The sequence below is a fragment of the Podarcis filfolensis genome (assembly GCF_964270895.1).
Source record: "Podarcis filfolensis genome assembly, chromosome: 7".
Taxonomy (NCBI): Eukaryota; Metazoa; Chordata; class Lepidosauria; order Squamata; family Lacertidae; genus Podarcis; species Podarcis filfolensis.
In genome coordinates, this window is record NC_139603.1 from 16,533,651 (window position 1) to 16,561,165 (window position 27,515).

Below are 27,515 nucleotides of genomic sequence, written 5' to 3' on the forward strand. Positions count from 1 at the left end.
GCGTTGTTCCCGGACTTCGGTTTGTGCGTCTTTTGTGATCAGCACATAAGATAGGGCACGGACGTGTCTTCTCTGTTCTGCTGGTGCAGTCAGGGTCATCCCTGCTGTCACAAACCGATAAAGGAGAGGGCTCTGAGCACAGCTGGGTTTTTGTTTATACATTGTCTCAGAGCTCAAGTTAATGGATTTTAGCTAAGGAAAAATAGGGATTTTGGTGCAGTTTCAAACTGCCTTCACAGTCAGTTTTGGGTGTGGGAAACCCATTCCTTCATCCATTTCCTTTAAGTGACTCAAAGAGCCAAAGGATCAAGACGTATAAGACAAAAACAATGACAAGATAAAATGATGGTTTACGGGTGCTGTTCAGAGCTACAAAAATGATAGATGTTACATGCTAATCATACCTTTGAGATTTAGATCATCCCAGTGGAAGGACTGGCACTTTCAGCTGACAGAACTGCTTTCCTTTCTTGAAGGAGTCTGGTGCAATTTTCTGTCTTCCCTGATCCCCCTTGTTAAAGCATGCTCTGTAGACAACGGGATGCTTGGGGCGCCGTGGTCTAAACCACCAAGCCTCTTGGGCTTGCTGATAGTAAGATTGGCAGTTCAAATCCATGTGACGGGGTGAGCTCCTGTTGCTTTGTCCCAGCTCCTGCCAACCTAGCATTTCGTAAGCATGCCAGTGCAAGTAGATAAATAGGTACTGCTGCAACAGGAAGGTAAATGGTGTTTCCATGCATTTTGGTATTCATCACAGTGTCGTGTTGCACCAGAAGTGGTTTCGTCATGCTGGCCACATGACGCAGAAAAGCTGTCTGCAGACAAACGCCGGCTCCCTCGGCCTGAAAGCGTGATGAGCACCGCACTCAATAGTCAAATTTGACTAGACTTAACCATCCAGGGTTTACCTTAACTGTAGACAACATAGTGTTTGTTTGTTTGTTTTGGAGGGAGCTCAAGATCTTGGTTTTGAACTGCTGTTTGGCCTTATATTTGGATTAGAAGTTTTAGATTGCAGAATACACAGGAAGTAGATGTTTGTTTGCTTTTGCCAAATCATTTCCAGGTTGGGTTTTTTAGTTTTTGGTTTTGGTTACCTTTTCACAAAACAATCAGTCAATGGTGTACAGGCAGGCCATGGGTTTCATAAGTTTCATAAGTTGGTACTTCCCTTCTCCTTAGACTACTAAAAGATAGATACTCTATGAATCTAATGAAGAACCTTCAGCTGGTACTTGGACCAGGAAACGTTTAGAGCGAGGGGAAACACTTTCTCATTTTCCTGTGTCATTTAGCAACTTTTCACAAGCCTACCTTGATTTTTTGAGGAAAAAAACAAAACGGAAAAATTCTTGAATCAGAAAACCTAGAAAGAAAACAGAGGCACAATAACAGCAAACTATATGTGAATGCAACTTTGACAAGTTTTTGAAATGAAAAACACCCTCAGGGGGCTGCAATTTTGATCAGAGAGGTACTTATTCCTTTCCCTGATAGCTGTTTTTCAGCTCAGACTCAACCCTTCCAAGCTGCATTTGCTCTTGGGATTCTAAATGTAACATTACCTTTGAAAACTTGCATCTCAAACCCTGGGTGGGGTGGGGAAGTAGACAAAAAAACCCCAGACACCTGAGACAGGATAAGACACCTCCTCCCTTGTCGAACCCTCAAATTCAGAATTGAGGGGCTGCTTTTCTTTAAACCAATCACAAAACCATTAGGACTTCATTCTGCATTATTTGTGCACAACATGTAGCTTGCCAGGATAGAAAGGAATCATTGGAAAAGAAAAAGGAAAGAAGAATTACCGTATTTTTCGCTCTATAGGATGCACTTTTTCCCCTCCCAAAATGAAGGGGAAATGTGTGTGCATCCTATGGAGCGAATGCCGGCTTTCGCTGAAGCCTGGAGAGCGAGAGGGGTCGGTGCACACACACACACACATATATTTATTATATATATATATATATATATATATATATATATATATATATATATATATATAATTTCAGCTATATTATATTGCTTAAAAGAAAACTCAGTTTAAAATGAAATAAGAATTTAATGGAAACAAAAGGTTAACTTCTATCCATAGTTTATTAAGCTTTACTAGATATGCTGAACGAAAGCCTGCTTTTCTATATAAAAGAGAAAGTCTTTTATGTAGATAGAAACATTTGGCTCAAAGTCAAGCATTAGAAGTATGATACAAGAGAAGAAGAAGAATAGGAATACCACCCCTCAAACTAAATATGGGAGGTTCCCCACCCCTTTTCCCTATAAGTCTCACACTTTCAGAATAAAAAATTTCTTGAGCCACACTGAATGTTATTATTGATAGGAGATACACTGGAAAACAAAGCGAAACAGCTCCTTGTAGTGCTTGATTTATAACGTAGAACACAACTACTTTATAAAATGATAACAGGACACCCAGAAAGTATAAAACAATGCAGCTACATAGGAACATGGATCATTCCCAAAATATAATTATAAACAAGCCCCTTACATAAATGTACCTTAGCTATGTATACAAACTCAGTGAGAGTCATAAGCATGCTTTGGCCAGGCAATATCATTTATATTTGGTCTAATTTGAGACAAACAAGCTCTCATCTCCTTTTGATAATATTTTTTATTAGTTTTCAATTACAATCCAATAATAGCCTCATTATAACAATACCAATTTATAATACAATTATTAATGCCAATAGTTCAAATACCAAATTATGTAATTTAGATATGGTGGCCCCCCACATGGTAGAATTGATGGCTTGATGATTTGCTTTATTTCTGCATTCCAAAATCTTATTAATTTCCATTACATTCCGGTCATAATAATAATCCATTATACAACAACTGCAATATTCATAACTTCTACTCATGTTGACACATTAAATGACTTGTAAAACTACAAGTGAGGAACTCAAACTATATTCTTATTCTTCCTGTGTGTGACAATTATTCTGTCTGTGGTGTTTCTTCCTGTGCTTGTAAGATGTTATGTCTTTCTTTCCCCTGGTTGTTGCTGTTATCCAGATGTTTTTGGCCTACAACTCCCATGATCCCTAGGTAGCAGGACCAGTGGTCAGAGATGCTGGGAATTGTAGTCTCAAAACATCTGGAGGGCCGAGGTTGAGGAAGCCTGCTGTTATCCACCATCCCTTGAGTGAAACAACAACCCATTGTTGTTTCAAAAATTTCTCCATCGTTCCATCCCATGCTTCATTGTATATATATTTGAGACCCAAAGGATTTGATGCACAGTGAGGACTTAAAAGCTATTTTTTTTAGGATCAAGAATGAATAGATGGATATATAGAGGGCTTAAAATATTTCCCATCTCTTAGGGTACTAAAGAAGACCAAGGGCATTTGAAATCTGTTTCTTCTTAACAGGGGCACCAAGCTGGCTCATGTACACAACAAAATTATTCATTATTATGTTCCCTGAAGTCTTCACAGAGGGTAAAGTTAAAGGGACCCCTGACCATTAGGTCCAGTTGAGGCCGACTCTGGGGTTGCGGCGCTCATCTCGCTTTACTGGACGAGGGAGCCGGCGTACAGCTACCGGGTCACTCAGAACTCTTTCCACACTGTCAAGGACAGTTGCCAGCACAATAGGAAGAAGAATCCACAACATGAAGCAGTGCAAAGCTGGCAGATTAGTAATAGCATCAAGAGGTGACAATCTCAAGTCTCTTGCCTCCCCTTTCTTCTTTGCATAGACAGTTTCATGTCTGTTTATCCCTCTCCTTTCAGAGTGAGGAACAATAGCTCTCCCCAATCCGCTGACCTTTGCATATTCTATGCTATCTTTTCAAGCTATGTATACACAAAATCTAATGGTTATGATGCCAATGAATGCGTTTACACTATTTATTGCAAACAAAATGAGCTGTTTGCAACAGTGGAAAGGACTCCCTTGAAAAGTAGGGGACTCTTCTTCATAGGAGGGTTTTCAGCAGAGCTTGGGTGGCCATCTGTCAGGAATGCTTTAGTAGAGATTCCAACTCTACAATTCTGTGATCCTATGAATATATAAGAAGAATGTAATGTCAAGGGATGCCGGTGGTGCTGTGGGTTAAACCACAGAGCCTAGGGCTTGCCGATCAGAAGGTCGGTGGTTCAAATCCCCGCGATGGGGTGAGCTCCCATTGCTCGGTCCCTGCTCCTGCCAACCTAGCAATTCGAAAGCACAAAGTGCAAAAAGAGTTACATTTGGTTCAGGTTATGTCTTTTCAGGTTGCGTCCCACGGTGACCCGGACGTACTGGAAAGGGTTACTTCTGGGTTTCGCCGCTTGTGCATGCATAAACGTGCATGCACAAACACACAAAATGACATCACACGAATGCGCAGAAGTGGTGAATCACGACCTGCGCATGCGCAGACGCGGATTTTGTTCCTTTCAGGTTGCGAACAGGGCTCCGGAACGGATTCTGTTCACAACCAGAGGTACCACTGTAGATAAATAGGTACCGCTCTGGCGGGAAGGTAAACGGCATTTCTGTGCGCTGCTCTGGTTCGCCAGAAGCGGCTTAGTCATGCTGGCCACATAACCCGGAAGCTGTACGCCAGCTCCCTCGGCAAATAAAGTGAGATGAATGTAGCAACCCCAGAGTTGTTTGCGACTGGACCTAATGGCCAGGGGTCCCTTTACCTTTTATTGTCATGGTAGCATCTGCTATATATTTTGGAAAGCTGTCTGTTTACTAGGCATTTAGAATTTTTAAAAAGCTATTATAACTGAATTTTACATGATGGTTCCCGAGACCAAGGGGAAAGTTTTTTATTGATGTCTGAATACAACTGCATGTCATTCTGTACCATGATGAGAGACTGAGCATTTCAGAACTATGCTGACTGTCCTGATATTATTGTTGTTGTTTCTTAGAATTTCTGAGCAGCTTGTTTTAAATAATTAGGAATCGCCATAAGGGAAGTTGTACCCCTCCTTTGAGTCTTTAAAACGAATATTAAAAGGCAAGAGTTCAGAAATGGCTAAGCTAGCAAATCTCCCAACCTTCTCCAGATATGACAGTCTACAGCTAGAAATATCACTACACAACCACTTCGGGGTAGGCAAACAGAATGTCTTTCCTTGTCTGGGGTTCCCAACCAAGAATAAAAATGGAGTACCTCACCTTAGAGATCCCCCAGAAAGAAGGGGCCTCAATAGTTTGTATGAAAGAGATCCAGTTGGGAGTGAAGAACCAGAACTAAGGTGGACATACAGTACAGGTGAAACTCGGAAAATTAGAATATCATGGAAAAGTTCATTTATTTCAGTAATTCAACTTAAAAGGTGAAACTAATATATGAGATAGACGCATGACATGCAAAGAGAGATATGTCAAGCCTTTATTAGTTATAATTATGATATTATGGCGTACAGCTAATGAAAACCCCAAATTAACAATCTCAGAAAATTAGAATATTGTGAAAGGTTCAGACGGGCAGCCCATGTTTCACATTTGACTCCTCTTCTTTCTTCTATATCCAATCCAGTCATTTCTTCCTGTCCAACTGATTATAATAATAGCTTTCCCCTTTGAAGTTGTGCCTTACATATCCTACTGCTTTCTAAGCTGCTGTGGATGTCTGTCCCATAGAAAATAAACAAAAGTGTGTGTGTGTGTGTGTGTGTATCCTGACTGATCAAACAGCAACATAAAACAAAATAGGGAAAAAAATAAAATAAAAGTAGCAGATTCAAATAAACTTTGTGATCAGTCAATATACGCCAAAAATCTAATAGCTGTGTTCCCTTCACAGAGCTGCAAGCTCCAGAGTTCCCTAGGAAGAGGAACTAACCTCTCAGCACCCTTAATAAACTCCAGTTCCCAGGATTTTAGAGGGGGAATTCATGACTGTGTAAATAGGTATGATATTGCTTTAAATGTATGCTGCAGATGGGGCCTAAAACCACCAGAAGATTAATATCTGGGGCAGAGAGAGGAAGGCAGAGGGCAAGGAAGACCTTACACAGGAATGGACGAAGTCACAGAATCAAAGAATCATAGAGCTAGAATGGAAGAGAGGGTCATCTAGTTCAACATCCTGCAATGCAGGGGCTCAAAGCCATGACCCTGACCTGAAAATGAAAGCCATGGTAGGAACTGGGGAAAGCCAGAAGTGAAGTTGAATGAAATGCCACAGCAAAGAGTTGGGCTCAACCCAAGAGACAAAGAAACCTGGGAGCAAAGCAAAGAGGACTTCCAGACCAGCGTTAGTCTTGGGTGGGATTCAGCCACATCCCAGCAAATCCCAGTTGTGCAGTCCAAAGTTTTTGGGAGGCCTTGAACAACAAACCCACTCCTCCCAAAAGAATGGACTTTTAACAAAATATTCCCCCTGTGGGGAAAGCTGATATTTTTCCAGGACTTCTGCATCTTTACAATATGCAATTGGAAAGAACAGAGAGCTGGAGAAGCCTGTCCTTGTCGTCCAGTAATCTCCTACCATAGTTAGATTTGCCTTGGAACAGAAACAACACATTGGAATGAAAATGGTAAGATGTTTATGGAGAATGCAGAGATACCTTCTGATTAAAACAGAAGACTAAATTAAGGCATTCTGGGAGATGATTTATAATGAAATGAAGAAGGTATCTAAATATACCTTCCTGAAGAAACCAGAGGCCTTTCTCCTGGGCATGGTTGGCCAATTGGTGTCAAAGAAAGACAGAACGTTTTTTATGTATGCCACAACAGCAGCAAGAATACTTATTGCAAAGTACTGGAAGACGCAAGATCTACCCGCCTGGGAAGAATGGCAGATGAAACTGATGGACTACATGGAATTGGCGGAAATGACTGGCAGAATCCGAGACCAGGGAGAAGAGTCGGTGGAAGAAGATTGGAAAAAATTTAAAGTATATTTAAAAAAAACACTGTAAAATTAATGAATGTTAGAAAGATGCTGGAATGGATTTACATGGTCTTAGCAGAAAGGTTACAAAGAATTAAGTAAAAATGGACTGTTAATGGGTTAAAGTGTAAAATTTAAGGTTAAATTGCGTTAAGATAAATTAAGGAACAAAATTTGAGAAAGAGGGAAAGGACTTGCTGGAACAATTATGAAATAGAATACAAAAAGGGAGGCGTGAGGAAGTCAAGGAAATAAGTAAATGAAAGATAATAATATGAAAATACTGGATGTTAATGTTTTTTTAAATGTTATTGTTTAGTTGTATTGTCTTTGGGTTTTTTCTTTTTTTCTTTTCTTTTTCTTTTTTCGCTTTAGTGTTGTATTTTTCTTTATTTTTGAAGTATTGTAATCTTTTTTTTTCATTATTATTGCCTGTTTTTCTTTTTTCTGTAATTGTTAAACTTCAATAAATATTTTATAAAAAACAAACAAACAAAAAACAGAAGACTAAATAAGACTCTGCTCACAAGGTGACCGGAGCCCTCATACAGTGGGCACAGGGGGAAACTGGAACCTACAGTGGGACACTTTTAATAAGCAGCCATATGTTAGCAGGCCTTGCATTACTAGGGATGATGGAGTTTTGTCACAAATCCCAATAAACTATGGGGTTTGTGAGGGCGTTTTGTGACAGGGCTGAGGTAAGTTTGTGATGGCCCTTTGTGATTGGGCTGAGGTGGGGTTTGTGATGGCCCTTTGTGAGTCTGCTGAGGTGGGGTTTGTGATGGTGCTTTGTGAGTGGGCTGAGGTGGGGTTTGTGACTCAAGCCCTTAGGATGAGTCCCCAGTAGCATTTCATCTTTCAGCCTTGTAGATGTTAGCAGTTATGGAATTGGACAATAGCCCTTTAAAGAACACAGCCAGCTCCTCTGCAAAGGCAGGGCTAATTGCAGGGCAGGGTTTGCCAACCTCAACCTCTTTGCTGAGACAACATCCACCCATTAACCACAATCAAGAGAAAACTGCAGCCACTGGACCTCACAGGACCTGTCCCATGGTCCTGATAGGGCTTGCCTAAATCTGGGTATATATTTACATCCAGGTACCTGCTTGGGAGTTCCATCTGAAAATATCTATTTCTTACAAATGCGGATCAAGTATTATGTGGCACTTGTAACCGTGCCAGTTCCACAGATCCAAGCAGTTGCATGGGCATATATAGGATAAGGAAATCTCACAAGTAAACTAGGGACAAGCTGTTAAAGGCTTTATATACTAACCTGTATATTTGACCTTGGCCCTGAACTTGAAACTGCTAAATTGGATCTTTGCATTAAAGCAACAAAATCGCCAAACCAAGCCACAAACGCCCCCGCACCCCCGTCTGTCTTCCTTTTTCACCCCACACTCGTGACCAGTAATAAAACCAGAAGCTCTTTTCTTCAGGATCGCCTAAGCAAGAACAATCGCACAGTTTTACACCCCAGAATGGTTTTAAAATTAAAAATTGGCCGGCGTCCACTTTACATCTCGCCCGCCCTCTGCTAAGAGAAGATTGGGGGGGGGGGAGTAAAAAAGAAAGAAAGGGGGGGTAGCACTTGTGTCAACAGAGTCTGCCCCAAGTAAGAAACCTTTTTCTTGCAGATGCCTTGAAAGCACAACTTAGGTGCTCCTTTATTACTTCAGAGAATTCTACAAGGCAGAAATGCAGAGTCCTGTTCTTTTATCTCCGTTAAAGCTGAATTGTTTCTTGTGTGGTATTTGTGGAAACATCATTGTAAGAGGTCTGAGTTATTCTTCCCCAGAATGTGTAGTTTCATTCAGGAGAGTGTTCATGGCTGGCATTGCCTCAGCAAGTTCTCCCTCGCACTCCTCCTGTAATCATATCAAATATACCACATAGTCAGGATGAACAGTCCAGTGAAACAATAACTTTCCAAGAACCACCCTTTCCCTTCTTATTCCAGGTGCTGCCACTGGATGTGCCTTGATTGGAATTTATTGAGGGCCCTCTCAGTGGCAGCTCCCCACCTGTCAAATGCACTCCCTGGTGCAATGGGAACATGGTCACCCAGTGAGTTTTAGAACTCAGTGTGGATTGGAACCCTGGTCTCCCCTGGCTTAACACTCAACTGCATCACACTCACTCACTTGTGACCCCACAAAAGGAGGGCATTTTTGCCCAATATTACTTTTAACTCTGGGGTAAATAGCAACCCTAGGGAGGCAGCTGTCAACGTTTTCCTTTTTTTGAGGGAAATTCCCTTATTCCGAATAGGATTCTTTGCAAGAAAAGGGAAAAGTTGACAGCTATGGGCGGATCAGAAGGGGGGGGGCAAGGGGTTGAAACCCCTCTAAGTAACATCATGTGTGAACATCCCCTCTTAATTGCGGCTCTTTAGTTAAAGAGCAACTGTGGAAGGGCACATCATGTTCTGACAGTGCAGCCCTGTGTGTGCCTCTTTTTTTAGTCTTCTTGGGTTCAAGGGGGCTTACTCTCAGGTAAGTTGGCATAGTAGAGAATGGGGAGGGAGCACCAGGCTGCACAGCACAATGGCCTGAATACCCTGGGCAATAGCGGCCGCTTCATTGGCTTCCTTTTCATCTGCACCCACTAGCTGCTCCTTGGCATCAGAAACTGCAGCCTAAGGAGGACAAACCAAGGAAGAGGGCATAATCTACATATTAATTCCTTACTGTCCCATTCTTCAGTTCACCACATTTCATAACCATATTCAAATTCAGGAAAAAAATCAAAACAAAAATGCACCAACATTTTAGTGGGCAACTAGGTACCAGAATCTGCCAGTGATGTTGCTTTCTAACTAATCAGGAACTGTAGTTTGTTAAGGGTGCTGGGAATTGTAGCTCTGAAAGATACAGTGCCCAGGATTCTTTGGAGGAGGTCATGGGCCTTGGTGTGTCTACAGCTATTGTCTTTCAACAGCCCTGTTCATAATACTGAGCTTGCAACGGCTACAGCAGATAATGAAAACAGATACAAATTTCCATAAAATCTACCTGTTTCAACATAACCAGAGACACGGGCTCCTTGGTGACGTGGTCAGACTCCTCCAAGTAGTATTCCACTTGAAATCCATTGAGTAAAAACTTGAAATTGCTTGAGAACTCAATAACGTTCTCTCTCAGTCTCTGTTCATAATACTGTGCTTGCAACGGATACAGCAGATAATGAAAACAGATACAAATTTGCATAAAATCTACCTGTTTCAACATAACCAGAGACATGGGCCCCTTGGTGACATGGTCAGACTCCTCCAAGTAGTATTCCACTTGAAATCCATTGAGTAAAAACTTGAAATTGTTTGAGTACTTAATAACGTTCTCTCTCAGTCTCTGTTCATAACGCTGAGCTTGCAACAGACATGGCAGATAACGAAAACAGATACAAATTTCCATAAAATCTACCTGTTCCAACATAACCAGAGACATGGGCTCCTTGGTGACATGGTCAGACTCCTCCAAGTAGTATTCCACTAGAAATCCATTGAGTAAAAACTTGAAATTGCTTGAGTACTCAATAACGTTCTCTCTCAGTCTCCTGTACTCTACACCCTGCTGTTTGAAAGTTGCCATTAGCAGCACTGGCTCTGAGATGGCAACCAACTCTTCCTCGCCGATATTTTCAAGCAAGACTAGGGTTCCAAAGTGGATGGCGTTCTCCAAAGTCCTTACGTAAGTGGAGTCAGAAACCTTGATAATGGAAATATTATAGCTTGCTGCTTCCGTGCCCCTATCCTCCTTTCCTCCCAAGCTCATCCTTTCAGCAATTTCCAGATTTTGAGAACATTCCTCAATGCTCTTTTCAAGTGATTTCTTCCGGTGATTAAGTGATTCAAGTTCATCGTGTAGGTCCCGGAGGCGGTCAGTTACTTTCTTTAGTTCGTCTCTGTCCGTATTGAGCTTCTGCATCAGTAGAGTGTGCAACCCTTCCTCTTTCCTGAGTTCTTGATGTTTTGGGGCCACCACGTTTGCTGCCCGGTCGTTCGCTTCCATGGATCCAACTCCTTGGCACAAGCCTTTGCAGGCAGATGATACAGCTGGCTCTATGAAAGATGGCTGAAAGTCCACATGGCTGAAAGTCCACAACTTCTCTGTACTTCTCTTCATTACAGCTGGGAGGAAATTCTCTTTGTCAGAAGTCTTCAAGGAGTCGAGGAATTTCAGGTGCCTTACAACCATTTTGGAACTACCTGAAATTTCAAATAAATACATATATATTAAAATGTTTTCAAAATATAAATATCTCATTTTAAAAATCTGGAAGATTTTCAACCTTGCTGTTCTTTCCCCTGTAATAGTTTTTGGAGCATCCAGGTGATTCTTAAGCCAAAGGAAATGGATAAGGTCATAAAATGACACTTGCATCTATGGTTCATTTTATTGCATTGAATGCAGGGGGAGGGGCTGATGCCCATTGGACTTGTAGGGCAGAATATGGGAGATTCAACAGTAGTGGGGAATTAGAGCCAATGACAGGCAGAGTGAACTAATTCTGGCTTTGTCCTCACCCTCCTTCCTGCTGAGTTCTATAACAGCAACACTGGGTCTACGGAGGAACAGGAGCAGATGGGGGCTGGCTAAGCAGAAGCTTAGCTTTTTAGGGCAGTTCCCCACTTGCCCTAATGGACTAAAGTCTACAGGTTGAATGTCTGAATATAAAGTGATATGATGAAAATGCTCAGTATCAACAAAGAAACACATGACAACCCCTCCCAATAGAGGATTAAAAAAATAAATTACCGCTTCCAGTTGAATCAGGTTTTCTTTCTGGCGTTTTTGTCACATTTTCCATGCCCAACGTGACAGGTCCTGGTGGATCGTTTATGCAGTTGACAAATGAGGTATTTGTCAGTTTGAGGGTATGGAGAGCCGAAAACGGACCTTCCAGGGCGGGCATTCGCTCCACCAGGTCGCTCTCACACTCCTCCTGTAATGACATCAAATATATTCTCAGTAGGGATTTGATAGCCCTGGTCTCCCCCGGCCTAACACGCTAACTGCATCACACTCACTCTCTTGTGACCCCACCCACAAAAGGGGCAATGCTGGAGCTTCATGCTCCGGCACCGGGGGGGCAGAGAGAAGGCGGGGCGGGGCGTGCGTCCTGGGGGCGGGAAGCGCTGCCTGTGGGGGCGGGGTGCCCAGCGCGGGGGCAGCTGCAATGGCACCCTGCCAGGATCATGCTGTCGGGGGTGGTGTGCTCCCCCTGCACTCCTCTTCCTCTGCCAGTGAAAGGGGGGCATTTTTAGACATTTTTAGCAATAAATGCAAATGTTTTACCTTTAAAGGTAAAGGGTAAAAGGACCCCTGACTGTTAGGTCCAGTCACGGACAACTCTGGGGTTGCGGCGCTCAATTCGCTTTACTGGTTGAGGGAGCTGGCGTCCAGCTTCCGGGCACGTGGCCAGCATGACTAAGCCGCTTCTGGCAAACCAGAGCAGCATACAGAAACGCCGTTTACCCTCCCACCAGAGCGGTACCTATTTATCTACTTGCACTTAGACACGCTTTTGAACTGCTAGGTTGGCAGGAGCAGGGACCGAGCAACGGGAGCTCACCCCGTCACGGGGATTCAAACTGCAGACCTTCGTATCGGCAAGCCCTACCCTAGTCACATTTTTTTCTTACCTCAGCATGCTTGGTGCCAGAAATTGACACCAAGAGAATTATCCAGAAAATCGACATCGTAATCTATGAAAAAAGAAAAGCAGATGAATATTGCTTTTAGACAGCTTTTAAATCCCAGAACACTTTCCCGCCTAGGCTGTTCACCTAACAACTTACCTATTTGCAGCTCATTTGCTGAAATGTCCTCTGTGCACCAGATAACCCCAATATAAACTTAACATTGGATTGTGATGTAAGCTGGCACCCCTGTCTTGAATTATTATGCCAAGATGGGAAAAGTTAAAATTGTCATTGCTAGGCAAAATTTCAGTGATTAAAAATGAATGATTTGCCTAGAATGATATTTTTATTTCAAATAATACCTCTTGCGACTGATTCACTATTTAAAGAATGGCAAAAGGGGTTTATCTAAGTGTTATGGCAATGAAAAAAACTACAAGTTAAAATGAAAGTACTGCAAGATGTAAAGCAAAGGGGAGGATTGGAACTGCCTGATTAGAAATTGTATTTTGCCACCTATTGCTTAGCGTGGATGAAGGAGTGAGTGATCCTAAGGAATAGGGGGATTTTGGAATTAGAGAGTCATGATTTAAGGTTTGGGTGACATGGATATCTGTGGTATGACAAGGTCAAAGTGAATAAGGACTTTCAAAACCATTTTGGTAGATGCACTATATTGAGAATCTGGAGTAGAGATAAACCTAGGTTGGAGGTGAAGATACCCCTATGGACTTCAGTGCAAGACGCATTTCATATGGAAACAGGTGACAGGTAAAGGCAAATGGTTAGCCTAGGGAGGCCAGATGACTTCACCTATTACAACTTTCCATTTTATAGGTTTGTTAGATTTGTGCATTGCTTGCCACTAAGAAAGTGCCAATGCTATGTACAGCTGTTCTTCTGGTTTCTGCCAGAGCATTCCTACATCCCACTCTTCCTGAATTCTGGGTGAACTAGAATAATTCCAGAACAAAAATTTCAGAACAGCAGCATATGTGCTTTACTACAGTTTTAAGTTTCCCCAGTTCATTCCTTTCCATACCCATACCAGTGTGCTCTGCACTTTAAGCTGGACGCAGCTCAACATGGGCTTCCTCCATGACATTTCAATATCTTTCTAGGGCAGAAATGAGATGGGAGAACTAACGCAGTTGCTCCCTCAGTCTTAGGGCGCAACAAGGTGGAGGTGGGCGAGCGGGAAGATGAAGCTCACAGGATCCTTATCAAGCAAAGCAATATACAGTGTCTTCATGGAAAGAGTGAGATGGATGGGGGATGTCTTAGCCATGACCCTGCAATGATGGGGAAGAAATTCCAAACAAGGCTGAACTGGCCCCATGAATAAGTCGTCAGCCTGAAAGTTGGAAAAGAGTAAATGGCTTTCAAATGCAGCAGAAGTTGCATTATTACCAATAAGAACAGTTTGCTATCAGTCAATATGCAGAGCCAGACTAATACATTTTGCTGCCTGAAGCAAAAAGCAAAAACAAAACGGTGCCTCTTCAATCCCATTCCACGTACAGCAGCCAATTGAGCTGGCAGCTGAGTCTTACAATGGGGCAGACAAACTCCAGACAAAGCATGGGATAACCCACCTAAGGTTATCAGGACAGTGGTGTCTCGGGCTGCCATAGGAATAACACAGGTCAGCCTGAGCTGTTTCATTTGAATAGGGTGATGTGGGGAACAGCAGCTTATGAACACTTCTCCAAGTGTTTTGTGCTTGGTAGCACTTGTGTCAACAGGGTCTGGCTCAAGTAAGAAACCTTTTTCTTGCAGATGTCTTGAAAGCACAACTTAGGTGCTCCTTTATCCCTTCAGAAAATTCCACAAGGCAGAAATGCAGAGTCCTGTTCTTTGATCTCTGTTAAGGCTGAATAGTTTCTTGTGTGGTATTTCTGGAAACATCATTGTAAGAGGCCTGAGTTACTTTCCCCCAGAATGTCAGTCATTGCACACATCCTCTAAAATGTGTCCAGCCCATTCACTGCATGAGATATATGTTGTTCCCCTTTGAATTTCCATCTTTTGAGTTCTGGCCTTAAAGGAACTAAAAGACTGAATTTGTTGTTGTTTAGTCGTTTAGTCGTGTCCGACTCTTCGTGACCCCATGGACCAGAGCACGCCAGGTTTGAATACTGCAAAGCATATCCATAAGGCAAGTGAGCTGGTGCAGTGAGGTATTGTGTGGCCTAATTAGCCAAGCCAATATTACTATCTGGTTACAGTAAAAGAAGAAGAAGAAGAAGAAGAAGAAGAAGAAGAAGAAGAAGAAGAAGAAGAGGAGTTTGGATTTGATACCCCGCCTTTCACTCCCTTTAAGGAGTCTCAAAGTGGCTAAAATTCTCCTTACCCTTCCTCCCCCACAACAAACACTCTGTGAGGTGAGTGGGGCTGAGAGACTTCAAAGAAGTGTGACTGGCCCAAGGTCACCCAGCAGCTGCATGTGGAGGAGCGGAGACGCGAACCCAGTTCCCCAGATTACGAGACTACCGCTCTTAACCACTACACCACACTGGCTCTCCAAAAGCTCAGGGGTGGAACAATTATTCAATCCATGTTTCATATTTGACTCATCCTCTTCTTTCTTCTATATCCAATCCAGTCATTTCTTCCTGTCCAACTGATTATAATAATAGCTTTCCCCTTTGAAGTTGTGCCTTACCTATCCTAATGCTTTCTATGCTGCTGTGGCTGTCTGTCCCATAGAAAATAAACAAAAGAGTGTGTGCATCTGTGTGTGTGTGTGTGTGTGTGTGTATCCTGACTGATCAAACAGCAACATAAAACAAAATAGGGGGGGAAATAAAATAAAAGTAGCAGACTCAAATAAACTTTGTGATCAGTCAATATACGCCCCAAATCTAATAGCTGTGTTCCCTTCACAGAGCTGCAAGCTCCAGAGTTCCCTAGGAAGAGGAACTAACCTCTCAGCACCCTTAATAAACTCCAGTTCCCAATATTTTAGAGGGGGAATTCATGAATGTGTAAATAGATATGATATTGCTTTAAATGTATGGTGCAGATGGGACCTAAAACCACCAGAAGATTAATATCTGGGGTAGAGAGTGGAAGGCAGAGGGCAAGGAAGACCTTACACAGGAATGGACGGATTATGAAGTTAAGAGAATCAAAGAATAATAGAGCTAGAATGGAATAGAGGGTCATCTAGTTCAACATCTTGCAATGCAGGGGTTCAAAGCCATGACCCTGACCTGAAAATGAAAGCCATGGTAGGAACTGGGGGAAGCCAGAAGCAAAGTTGAACGAAATGCCACAGCAAAGAGTTGGGCTCAACCCAAGAGACAAAGAAACCTGGGAGCAAAGCAAAGAGGACTTCCAGACCAGCTTTAGTCTTGGGTGGGATTCAGCCACATCCCAGCAAATCCCAGTTGTGCAGTCAAAAGTTTTTGGGAGGCCTTAAACAACAAACCCACTCCTCCCAAAAGAATAGACTTTTTACAAAATATTCCCCCTTTGGAGAAAGCTGATAGTTTTCCAGGACTTCTGCATCTTTACAATATGCAATTGGAAAGAACAGAGAGCTGGAGAAGCCTGTCCTTGTCGTCCAGTAATCTAACTAATCTCCATAGTTAGATTCGCCTAAGAATAGAAACAACACATTGGAATGAAAATGGTAAGATGTTTATGGAGAATGCAGAGATACCTTCTGATTAAAACAGAAGACTAAATAAGACTCTGCTCACAAGGTGACCGGAGCCCTAATACAGTGGGCACAGGGGGAAACTGGAACCTACAGTGGGACACTTTTAATAAGCAGCCATATGTTAGGTGGCCTTGCATTACTAGGGATGATGGAGTTTTGTCACAAATCCCAATATACTATGGGGTTTGTGAGGGCGTTTTGTGACAGGGCTGAGGTAAGTTTGTGATGGCCCTTTGTGAGTGTGCTCAGGTGGGGTTTGTGATGGTGCTTTGTGAGAGGGCTCAGGTGGGGTTTGTGATGGCCCTTTGTGAGAGCGCTCAGGTGGGGTTTGTGACTCAAGCCCTTAGGATGAGTCCCCAGTAGCATTTCATCTTTCAGCCTTGTAGATGTTAGCAGTTATGGAAGTGGACAACAGCCCTTTAAAAAAAACAGCCAGCTCCTCTGCAAAGGCAGGGCTGATTGCAGGGCAGGGTTTGCCAGCCTCAACCTCTTTGCTGAGACAACATCCACCCATTAACCACAATCAAGAGAAAACTGCAGCCACTGGAGCTTACAGGACCTGTCCATGGTCCTGATAGGGCTTGCCTAAATCTGGGTGTATATTTATTTTTATTTCTTTCACAAGATCTATACACCACTTGATTGCAAGAAAACCTCAAAGCAGTTTACAAAAAGAGTAAAACCATAAAATCATCTAAAAATGGGGAAACAACTATTGAAAACATTGAAAAATAAATAAGATCAACAATGGGCAGGGAGTAAATAAAAATGTATGTCAAGATTCTACATTTATGGATGTTTTTTGCAGGCTTCAAAAAGTGTAGAGTGAAGGTACCTGCTTGGGAGTTCCATCTGAAAATATCTATTTCTTACAAATGCGGATCAAGTATTATGTGGCACTTGTAACAGTGCCAGTTCCACAGATCCAAGCAGTTGCATGGGCATATATAGGATAAGGAAATCTCACAAGTAAACTAGGGACAAGCTGTTAAAGGCTTTATATACTAACCTGTATATTTGACCTTGGCCCTGAACTTGAAACTGCTAAATTGGATCTTTCCATTAAAGCAACAAAATCGCCAAACCAAGCCACAAACATTTCTGGTCTTGCAGGCTTTGCATTTAAGCTTGGTGGGAGATTAAAATGTTTGCGGCCACTGCTGTCATTCCCCCCCCCCCCGCACCCCCTTCTGTCTTTCTTTTTCACCCCACACTCGTGACCAGTAATAAAACCAGAAGGTCTTTTCTTCAGGATCGCCTAAGCAAGAACAATCGCACAGTTTTACACCCCAGAATGGTTTTAAAATTAAAAATTGGCAGGCTTCCACTTTACATCTCGTCCGCCCTCTGCTAAGAGAAGATTGGGGGGGGGGGTGATTTAAAAAGAAAGAAGGGGGGGTGGCACTTGTGTCAACAGAGTCTGCCCCAAGTAAGAAACCTTTTTCTTGCAGATGCCTTGAAAGCACAACTTAGGTGCTCCTTTATTACTTCAGAGAATTCTACAAGGCAGAAATGCAGAGTCCTGTTCTTTTATCTCCGTTAAAGCTGAATTGTTTCTTGTGTGGTATTTGTGGAAACATCATTGTAAGAGGCCTGAGTTATTCTTCCCCAGAATGTGTAGTTTCATTCAGGGGAGTGTTCATGGCTGGCATTGCCTCGGCAAGTTCTCCCTCGCACTCCTCCTGTAATCATATCAAATATACCACATAGTCAGGATGAACAGTCCAGTGAAACAATAACTTTCCAAGAACCACCCTTTCCCTTCTTATTCCAGGTGCTGCCACTGGATGTGCCTTGATTGGAATTAATTGGGGGCCCTCTCGGTGGCAGTTCCCCACCTGTCAAATGCACTCCCTGGTGCAATGGGAACATGGTCACCCAGTGAGTTTTAGAACTCAGTGTGGATTGGAACCCCGGTCTCCCCTGGCTTAACACTCAACTGCATCACACTCACTCACTTGTGACCCCACAAAAGGAGGGCATTTTTGCCCAGTATTACTTTTAACTCTGGGGTAAATAGCAACCCTAGGGAGGCAGCTGTCAATGTTTTCCATTTTTTGAGGGAAATTCCCTTATTCCGAATAGGATTCTTCGCAAGAAAAGGGAAAAGTTGACAGCTATGGGCAGATCAGAAGTGTGTGTGTGGGGGGGCAAGGGGCTGAAACTCCTCTAAGTAACATCATGTGTGAACATCCCCTCTTAATTGCGGCTCTTTAGTTAAAGAGCAACTGTGGAAGGGCACATCATGTTCTGACAGTGCAGCCCTGTGTGTGCCTCTTTTTTTAGTCTTCTTGGGTTCAAGGGGGCTTACTCTCAGGTAAGTTGGCATAGTAGAGAATGGGGAGGGAGCACCAGGCTGCACACCTGAATACCCTGGGCAATAGCGGCCGCTTCATTGGCTTCCTTTTCATCTGCACCCACTAGCTGCTCCTTGGCATCAGAAACTGCAGCCTAAGGAGGACAAACCAAGGGAGAGGGCATAATCTACATATTAATTCCTTACCGTCCCATTCTTAAGTTCACCACATTTCATAATCATATTCAAATTCAGGAAAAAAATCAAAACAAAAATGCACCAACATTTTAGTGGGCAACTAGGTACCAGAATCTGCCAGTGATGTTGCTTTCTAACTAATCAGGAACTGTAGTTTGTTAAGGGTGCTTGGAATTATAGCTCTGAAAGATACAGTGCCCAGGATTCTTTGGAGGAAGTCATGGGCCTTGGTGTGTCTACAGCTATTGTCTTTCAACAGCCCTGTTCATAATACTGAGCTTGCAACGGCTACAGCAGATAATGAAAACAGATACAAATTTCCATAAAATCTACCTGTTTCAACATAACCAGAGACATGGGCTCCTTGGTGACGTGGTCAGACTCCTCCAAGTAGTATTCCACTTGAAATCCATTGAGTAAAAACTTGAAATTGCTTGAGTACTCAATAACGTTCTCTCTCAGTCTCTGTTCATAACACTGAGCTTGCAACAGATATGGCAGATAACGAAAACAGATACAAATTTCCATAAAATCTACCTGTTCCAACATAACCAGAGACATGGGCCCCTTGGTGATGTGGTCAGACTCCTCCAAGTAGTATTCCACTAGAAATCCATTGAGTAAAAACTTGAAATTTCTTGAGTACTTAATAACGTTCTCTCTCAGTCTCTGTTCATAACACTGAGCTTGCAACAGATATGGCAGATAACAAAAACAGATACAAATTTCCATAAAATCTACCTGTTCCAACATAACCAGAGACATGGGCTCCTTGGTGACATGGTCAGACTCCTCCAAGTAGTATTCCACTAGAAATCCATTGAGTAAAAACTTGAAATTGCTTGAGTACTCAATAACGTTCTCTCTCAGTCTCCTGTACTCTACACCCTGCTGTTTGAAAGTTGCCATTAGCAGCACTGGCTCTGAGATGGCACCCAACTCTTCCTCGCCGATATTTTCAAGCAAGACTAGGGTTCCAAAGTGGATGGCGTTCTCCAAAGTCCTTACGTAAGTGGAGTCAGAAACCTTGATAATGGAAAGATTATAGCTTGCTGCTTCCGTGCCCCTATCCTCCTTTCCTCCCAAGCTCATCCTTTCAGCAATTTCCAGATTTTGAGAGCATTCCTCAATGCTCTTTTCAAGTTCTTTCTTCCGGTTCTTAAGTGATTCAAATTCATCGTTCAGGTCCCGTAGGCGGTCAGTTACTTTCTTTAGTTCGTCTCTGTCCGTATTGAGCCTCTGCATCAGTAGAGTGTGCAACCCTTCCTCTTTCCTGAGTTCTTGATGTTTTGGGGCCACCACGTTTGCTGCCCGGTCGTACGCTTCCATGGATCCAACTCCTTGGCACAAGCCTTTGCAGGCAGATGATACAGCTGGCTCTATGAAAGATGGCTGAAAGTCCACATGGCTGAAAGTCCACAACTTCTCTCTACTTCTCTTCATTACAGCTGGGAGGAAATTCTCTTTGTCAGAAGTCTTCAAGGAGTCGAGGAATCTCACATGCCTTACAACCATTTTGGAACTACCTGAAATTTCAAATAAATACATATATATTAAAATGTTTTCAAAATATAAATATCTCATTTTAAAAATCTGGAAGATTTTCAACCTTGCTGTTCTTTCCCCTGTAATAGTTTTTGGAGCATCCAGGTGATTCTTAAGCCAAAGGAAATGGATAAGGTCATAAAATGACACTTGTATCTATGGTTCATTTTATTGCATTGAATGCAGGGGGAGGGGCTGATGCCCATTGGACTTGTAGGGCAGAATACGGGAGATTCAACAGTAGTGGGGAATTAGAGCCAATGACAGGCAATAACTGGCTTTGTCCTCACCCTCCTTCCTGCTGAGTTCCATAACAGCAACACTGGGTCTAAGGAGGAACAGGAGCAGATGGGGGCTGGCTAACAGAGGCTTAGCTTTTTAGGGCAGTTCCCCACTTGCCCTAATGGACTAAAGTCTACTGGTTGAATGTCTGAATATATAATATAAAGTGATACGATGAAAATGCTCAGTATCAACAAAGAAACACATGACAACCCCTCCCAATAGAGGATTAAAAAAATAAATTACCGCTTCCAGTTGAATCAGGTTTTCTTTCTGGCGTTTTTTTCACATTTTCCATGCCCAACGTGACAGGTCCTGGTGGATCATTTATGCAGTTGACAAATGAGGTATTTGTCAGCTTCAGAGTATGGAGAGCCGAAAACGGACCTTCCAGGGCGGGCATTCGCTCCACCAGGTCGCTCTCGCACTCCTCCTGTAATGACATCAAATATATTCTCAGTAGGGATTTGATAGCCCTGGTCTCCCCCGGCCTAACACGCTAACTGCATCACACTCACTCTCTTGTGACCCCATAAAAGGGGCAATGGTGGAGCTTCATGCTCCGGCACTGGGGGGCAGAGAGAAGGCGGGGCGGGGCGGGGCGTGCGTCCTGGGGGCGGGAAGCGCTGCCTGTGGGGGTGGGGTGCCCAGCGCGGGGGCAGCTGCAATGGCACCCTGCCAGGATCATGCTGCCGGGGGGGGGTGTGCTACCCCTGCACTCCTCTTCCTCTGCCAGTGAAAGGGGGGCATTTTTAGACATTTTTAGCAATAAATGCAAATGTTTTACCTTTAAAGGTAAAGGGTAAAAGGACCCCTGACTGTTAGGTCCAGTCGCGGATGACTCTGGGGTTGTGGCGCTCAATTCACTTTACTGGTAGAGGGAGCTGGTGTCCAGCTTCCGGGCACGTGGCCAGCATGACTAAGCCGCTTCTGGCAAACCAGAGCAGCATACAGAAATGCCGTTTACCCTCCCACCAGAGCGGTACCTATTTATCTACTTGCACTTAGACATGCTTTTGAACTGCTAGGTTGGCAGGAGCAGGGACCGAGCAACGGGAGCTCACCCCGTCACGGGGATTCAAACTGCAGACCTTCGTATCGGCAAGCCCTACCCTAGTCACATTTTTTTCTTACCTCAGCATGCTTGGTGCCAGAAATTGACACCAAGAGAATTATCCAGAAAATCGCCATCGCCATCTATGAAAAAAGAAAAGCAGATGAATATTGCTTTTAGACAGCTTTTAAATCCCAGAACACTTTCCCGCCTAGGCTGTTCACCTAACAACTTACCTATTTGCAGCTCATTTGCTGAAATGTCCTCTGTGCACCAGATAACCCCAATACAAACTTAACATTGGATTGTGATGTAATCTGGCACCTCTGTCTTGAATTATTATGCCAAGATGGGAAAAGTTAAAATTGTCATTGCTAGGCAAAATTTCAGTGATAAAAATGAATGTTTTGCCTAGAATGATATTTTTAATTCAAATAATACCTCTTGCGACTGATTCACTATTTAAAGAATGGCAAAAGGGGTTTATCTAAGTGTTATGGCAATGAAAAAAAACACAAGTTAAAATGAAAGTACTGCAAGATGTAAAGCAAAGGGGAGGATTGGAACTGCCTGATTAGAAATTGTATTTTGCCACCTATTGCTTAGCGTGGATGAAGGAATGAGTGATCCTAAGGAATAGGGGGATTTTGGAATTAGAGAGTCATGATTTAAGGTTTGGGTGACATGGATATCTGTGGTATGACAAGGTCAAAGTGAATATGGACTTTCAAAATCATTTTGTTAGATGCACTATATTGAGAATATGGAGTAGATATAAACCTAGGTTGTAGGTGAAGATACCCCTATGGACTTCAGTGCAAGATGCATTTCATATGGAAACAGGTGACAGGTAAAGACAAATGGTTAGCCTAGGGAGGCCAGATGACTTCACCTATTACAACTTTCCATTTTATAGGTTTGTTAGATTTGTGCATTGCTTGCCACTAAGAAAGTGCCAATGCTATGTACAGCTGTTCTTCTGGTTTGTGCCAGAGCATTCCTACATCCCACTCTTCCTGAATTCTGGGTGAAGTAGAATAATTCCAGAACAGCAGCACATGTGCTTTACTACAGTTTTAAGTTTCCCCAGTTCATTCCTTTGCACACACATACCAGTGTGCTCTGCACTTTAAGCTGGACGCAGCTCAACATGGGCTTCCTCCATGACATTTCAATATCTTTCTAGGGCAGAAATGAGATGGGAGAACTAACACAGTTGCTCCCTCGGTCTTAGGGCGCAACAAGGTGGAGGTGGGCGAGCGGGAAGATGAAGCTCACAGGATCCTTATCAAGCAAAGCAATATACAGTGTCTTCATGGAAAGAGTGAGATGGATGGGGGATGTCTTAACCATGACCCTGCAATGATGGCGAAGAAATTCCAAACAAGGCTGAACTGGCCCCATGAATAAGTCGTCAGCCTGAAAGTTGGAAAAGAGTAAATGGCTTTCAAATGCAGCAGACTTTACATTATTACCAATAAGAACAGTTTGCTATCAGTCAATATGCAGAGCTAGACTAATTCATTTTGCTTATTGAAGCAGAAAGCAAAAACAAAGTGCCTCTTCAATCCCATTCCACGTACAGCAGCCAATTGAGCTGGCAGCTGAGTCTTACAATGGGGCAGACAAACTCCAGACAAAGCATGGGATAACCCACCTAAGGTTGTCAGGACAGTGGTGTCTCGGGCTGCCATAGGAATAACACAGGTCAGCCTGAGCTGTTTCATTTGAATAGGGTGATGTGGGGAACAGCAGCTTATGAACACTTCTCCAAGTGTTTTGTGCTCTTGGTAGCACTTGTGTCAACAGGGTCTGGCTGAAGTAAGAAACCTTTTTCTTGCAGATGTCTTGAAAGCACAACTTAGGTGCTCCTTTATCCCTTCAGAAAATTCCACAAGGCAGAAATGCAGAGTCCTGTTCTTTGATCTCTGTTAAGGCCAAATAGTTTCTTGTGTGGTATTTGTGGAAACATCATTCTAAGAGGCCTGAGTTACTTTCCCCCAGAATGTCAGTCATTGCACACATCCTCTAAAATGTGTCCAGCCCATTCACTGCATGAGATATATGTTGTTCCCCTTTGAATTTCCATCTTTTGAGTTCTGGCCTTAAAGGAACTAAAAGACTGAATTTGTTGTTGTTTAGTTGTTTAGTCGTGTCCGACTCTTCGTGACCCCATGGACCAGAGCACGCCAGGTTTGAATACTGCAAAGCATATCCATAAGGCAAGTGAGCTGGTGCAGTGAGGTATTGTGTGGCCTAATTAGCCAAGCCAATATTACTATCTGGTTACAGTAAAAGAAGAAGAAGAAGAAGAGTTTGGATTTGATATCCCGCCTTTCACTCCCTTTAAGGAGTCTCAAAGCGGCTAACATTCTCCTTACCCTTCCTCCCCCACAACAAACACTCTGTGAGGTGAGTGGGGCTGAGAGACGTCAAAGAAGTGTGACTGGCCCAAGGTCACCCAGCAGCTGCATGTGGAGGAGCGGAGAGGCGAACCCGGTTCTCCAGATTACGAGACTACCGCTCTTAACCACCACACCACACTGGCTCTCCAAAAGCTCAGGGGTGGAACAATTATTCAATCCATGTTTCATATTTGACTCATCCTCTTCTTTCTTCTATATCCAATCCAGTCATTTCTTCCTGTCCAACTGATTATAATAATAGCTTTCCCCTTTGAAGTTGTGCCTTACCTATCCTACTGCTTTCTATGCTGCTGTGGCTGTCTGTCCCATAGAAAATAAAAAAAAAGTGTGTGCATCTGTGTGTGTGTGTGTGTGTATCCTGACTGATCAAACAGCAACATAAAACAAAATAGGGGGGAAAATAAAATAAAAGTAGCAGACTCAAATAAACTTTGTGATCAGTCAATATACGCCCAAAATCTAATAGCTGTGTTCCCTTCACAGAGCTGCAAGCTCCAGAGTTCCCTAGGAAGAGGAACTAACCTCTCAGCACCCTTAATAAACTCCAGTTCCCAATATTTTAGAGGGGGATTCATGAATGTGTAAATAGGTATGATATTGTTTTAAATGTATGGTGCAGATGGGGCCTAAAACCACCAGAAGATTAATATCTGGGGTAGAGAGTGGAAGGCAGAGGGCAAGGAAGACCTTACACAGGAATGGACGGATTATGAAGTTAACAGAATCAAAGAATCATAGAGCCAGAATGGAAGAGAGGGTCATCTAGTTCAACATCTTGCAATGCAGGGGCTCAAAGCCATGACCCTGACCTGAAAATGAAAGCCATGGTAGGAACTGGGGGAAGCCAGAAGCGAAGTTGAATGAAATGACAAAGCAAAGAGTTGGGCTCAACCCAAGAAAGAAAACTGGGAGCAAAGTAAAGAGGACTTCCAGACCAGCGTTAGTCTTGGGTGGGATTCAGCCACATCCCAGCAAATCCCAGTTGTGCAGTCCAAAGTTTTTGGGAGGTCTTGAACAACAAACCCACTCCTCCCAAAAGAATGGACTTTTTACATAATATTCCCCCTTTGGAGAAAGCTGATAGTTTTCCAGGACTTCTGCATCTTTACAATATGCAATTGGAAAGAACAGATAGCTGGAGAAGCCTGTCCTTGTCGTCCAGTAATCTCCTACCATAGTTAGATTTGCCTTGGAACAGAAACAGTGCATTGGAATGAAAATGGTAAGATGTTTATGGAGAATGCAGAGATACCTTCTGATTAAAACAGAAGACTAAATAAGACTCTGCTCACAAGGTGACCGGAGCCCTAATACAGTGGGCACAGGGGGAAACTGGAACCTACAGTGGGACACTTTTAATAAGCAGCCATATGTTAGGTGGCCTTGCATTACTAGGGATGATGGAGTTTTGTCACAAATCCCAATATACTATGGGGTTTGTGAGGGCGTTTTGTGACAGGGCTGAGGTAAGTTTGTGATGGCCCTTTGTGAGTGTGCTCAGGTGGGGTTTGTGATGGTGCTTTGTGAGTGGGCTGAGGTGGGGTTTGTGACTCAAGCCCTTAGGATGAGTCGCCAGTAGCATTTCATCTTTCAGCCTTGTAGATGTTAGCAGTTATGGAAGTGGACAACAGCCCTTTAAAGAACACAGCCAGCTCCTCTGCAAAGGCAGGGCTAATTGCAGGGCAGGGTTTGCCAACCTCAACCTCTTCGCTGAGACAACATCCACCCATTAACCACAATCAAGAGAAAACTGCAGCCACTGGAGCTTACAGGACCTGTCCATGGTCCTGATAGGGCTTGCCTAAATCTGGGTGTATATTTATTTTTATTTCTTTCACAAGATCTATACACCACTTGATTGCAAGAAAACCTCAAAGCAGTTTACAAAAAGAGTAAAACCATAAAATCATCTAAAAAAAGGGAAACAACTATTGAAAACATTGAAAAATAAATAAGATCAACAATGGGCAGGGAGTAAATTAAAATGTATGTCAAGATTCTACATTTATGGATGTTTCTAGCAGGCTCCAAAAAGTGTAGAGTGAAGGTACCTGCTTGGGAGTTCCATCTGAAAATATCTATTTCTTACAAATGCGGATCAAGTATTATGTGGCACTTGTAACAGTGCCAGTTCCACAGATCCAAGCAGTTGCATGGGCATATATAGGATAAGGAAATCTCACAAGTAAACTAGGGACAAGCTGTTAAAGGCTTTATATACTAACCTGTATATTTGACCTTGGCCCTGAACTTGAAACTCCTAAATTGGATCTTTCCATTAAAGCAACAAAATCGCCAAACCAAGCCACAAACATTTCTGGTCTTGCAGGCTTTGCATTTAAGCTTGGTGGGAGATTAAAATGTTTGCGGCCACTGCTGTCATTCCCCCCCCCACACCCCCGTCTGTCTTTCTTTTTCACCCCACACTCGTGACCGGTAATAAAACCAGAAGCTCTTTTCTTCAGGATCGCCTAAGCAAGAACAATCGCACAGTTTTACACCCCAGAATGGTTTTAAAATTAAAAATTGGGAGGCTTCCACTTTACATCTCGTCTGCCCTCTGCTAAGAGAAGATTGGGGGGGGGTGATTTAAAAAGAAAGAAGGGGGGGTAGCACTTGTGTCAACAGAGTCTGCCCCAAGTAAGAAACCTTTTTCTTGCAGACGCCTTGAAAGCACAACTTAGGTGCTCCTTTATTACTTCAGAGAATTCTACAAGGCAGAAATGCAGAGTCCTGTTCTTTTATCTCCGTTAAAGCTGAATTGTTTCTTGTGTGGTATTTGTGGAAACGTCATTGTAAGAGGTCTGAGTTATTCTTCCCCAGAATGTGTAGTTTCATTCAGGAGAGTGTTCATGGCTGGCATTGCCTCAGCAAGTTCTCCCTCGCACTCCTCCTGTAATCATATCAAATATACCACATAGTCAGGATGAACAGTCCAGTGAAACAATAACTTTCCAAGAACCACCCTTTCCCTTCTTATTCCAGGTGCTGCCACTGGATGTGCCTTGATTGGAATTGATTGAGGGCCCTCTCGGTGGCAGTTCCCCACCTGTCAAATGCACTCCCTGGTGCAATGGGAACATGGTCACCCAGTGAGTTTTAGAACTCAGTGTGGATTGGAACCCTGGTCTCCCCTGGCTTAACACTCAACTGCATCACACTCACTCACTTGTGACCCCACAAAAGGAGGGCATTTTTGCCCAATATTACTTTTAACTCTGGGGTAAATAGCAACCCTAGGGAGGCAGCTGTCAACGTTTTCCTTTTTTTGAGGTAAATTCCCTTATTCCGAATAGGATTCTTTGCAAGAAAAGGGAAAAGTTGACAGCTATGGGCGGATCAGAAGTGGGGGGGGGGCAAGGGGTTGAAAACCCTCTAAGTAACATCATGTGTGAACATCCCCTCTTAATTGCGGCTCTTTAGTTAAAGAGCAACTGTGGAAGGGCACATCATGTTCTGACAGTGCAGCCCTGTGTGTGCCTCTTTTTTTAGTCTTCTTGGGTTCAAGGGGGCTTACTCTCAGGTA

The 27,515-nt window shown here is 43.1% G+C and overlaps 1 protein-coding gene and 1 long non-coding RNA gene across 3 annotated transcripts in view; one reads left to right on the forward strand and one right to left on the reverse strand.

Moving 5' to 3' along the window:
* The first annotated feature begins 5,131 nt into the window (after positions 1–5,131).
* Positions 5,132–27,509, forward strand: LOC310767220. Of its 2 annotated transcripts, XR_014550762.1 has the most exons (4): positions 5,132–6,141; positions 7,635–7,679; positions 16,438–16,509; positions 25,491–27,509. It is a non-coding gene; the product is annotated as an uncharacterized lncRNA (long non-coding RNA). The 2 variants fall into 2 exon arrangements; XR_014550763.1 differs by lacking the exon at positions 5,132–6,141 and having other exon boundaries at positions 7,428–7,679.
* The window catches only part of LOC310767008 (uncharacterized protein), a 30,507-nt gene continuing 11,507 nt past the window's right edge, over positions 8,516–27,515 (reverse strand). The window contains exons 7-14 of the mRNA XM_083623689.1: positions 21,644–21,706; positions 20,756–20,942; positions 19,016–20,208; positions 12,522–12,584; positions 11,635–11,821; positions 10,096–11,084; positions 9,429–9,515; positions 8,516–8,745 (exon numbers count right to left, since the gene is read on the reverse strand). Coding sequence (XP_083479815.1) covers positions 8,662–8,745; positions 9,429–9,515; positions 10,096–11,084; positions 11,635–11,821; positions 12,522–12,584; positions 19,016–20,208; positions 20,756–20,942; positions 21,644–21,706 — 2,853 coding nt within the window. The 3' untranslated portion in view covers positions 8,516–8,661. The remainder of the gene's footprint in view (positions 8,746–9,428; positions 9,516–10,095; positions 11,085–11,634; positions 11,822–12,521; positions 12,585–19,015; positions 20,209–20,755; positions 20,943–21,643; positions 21,707–27,515) is intronic.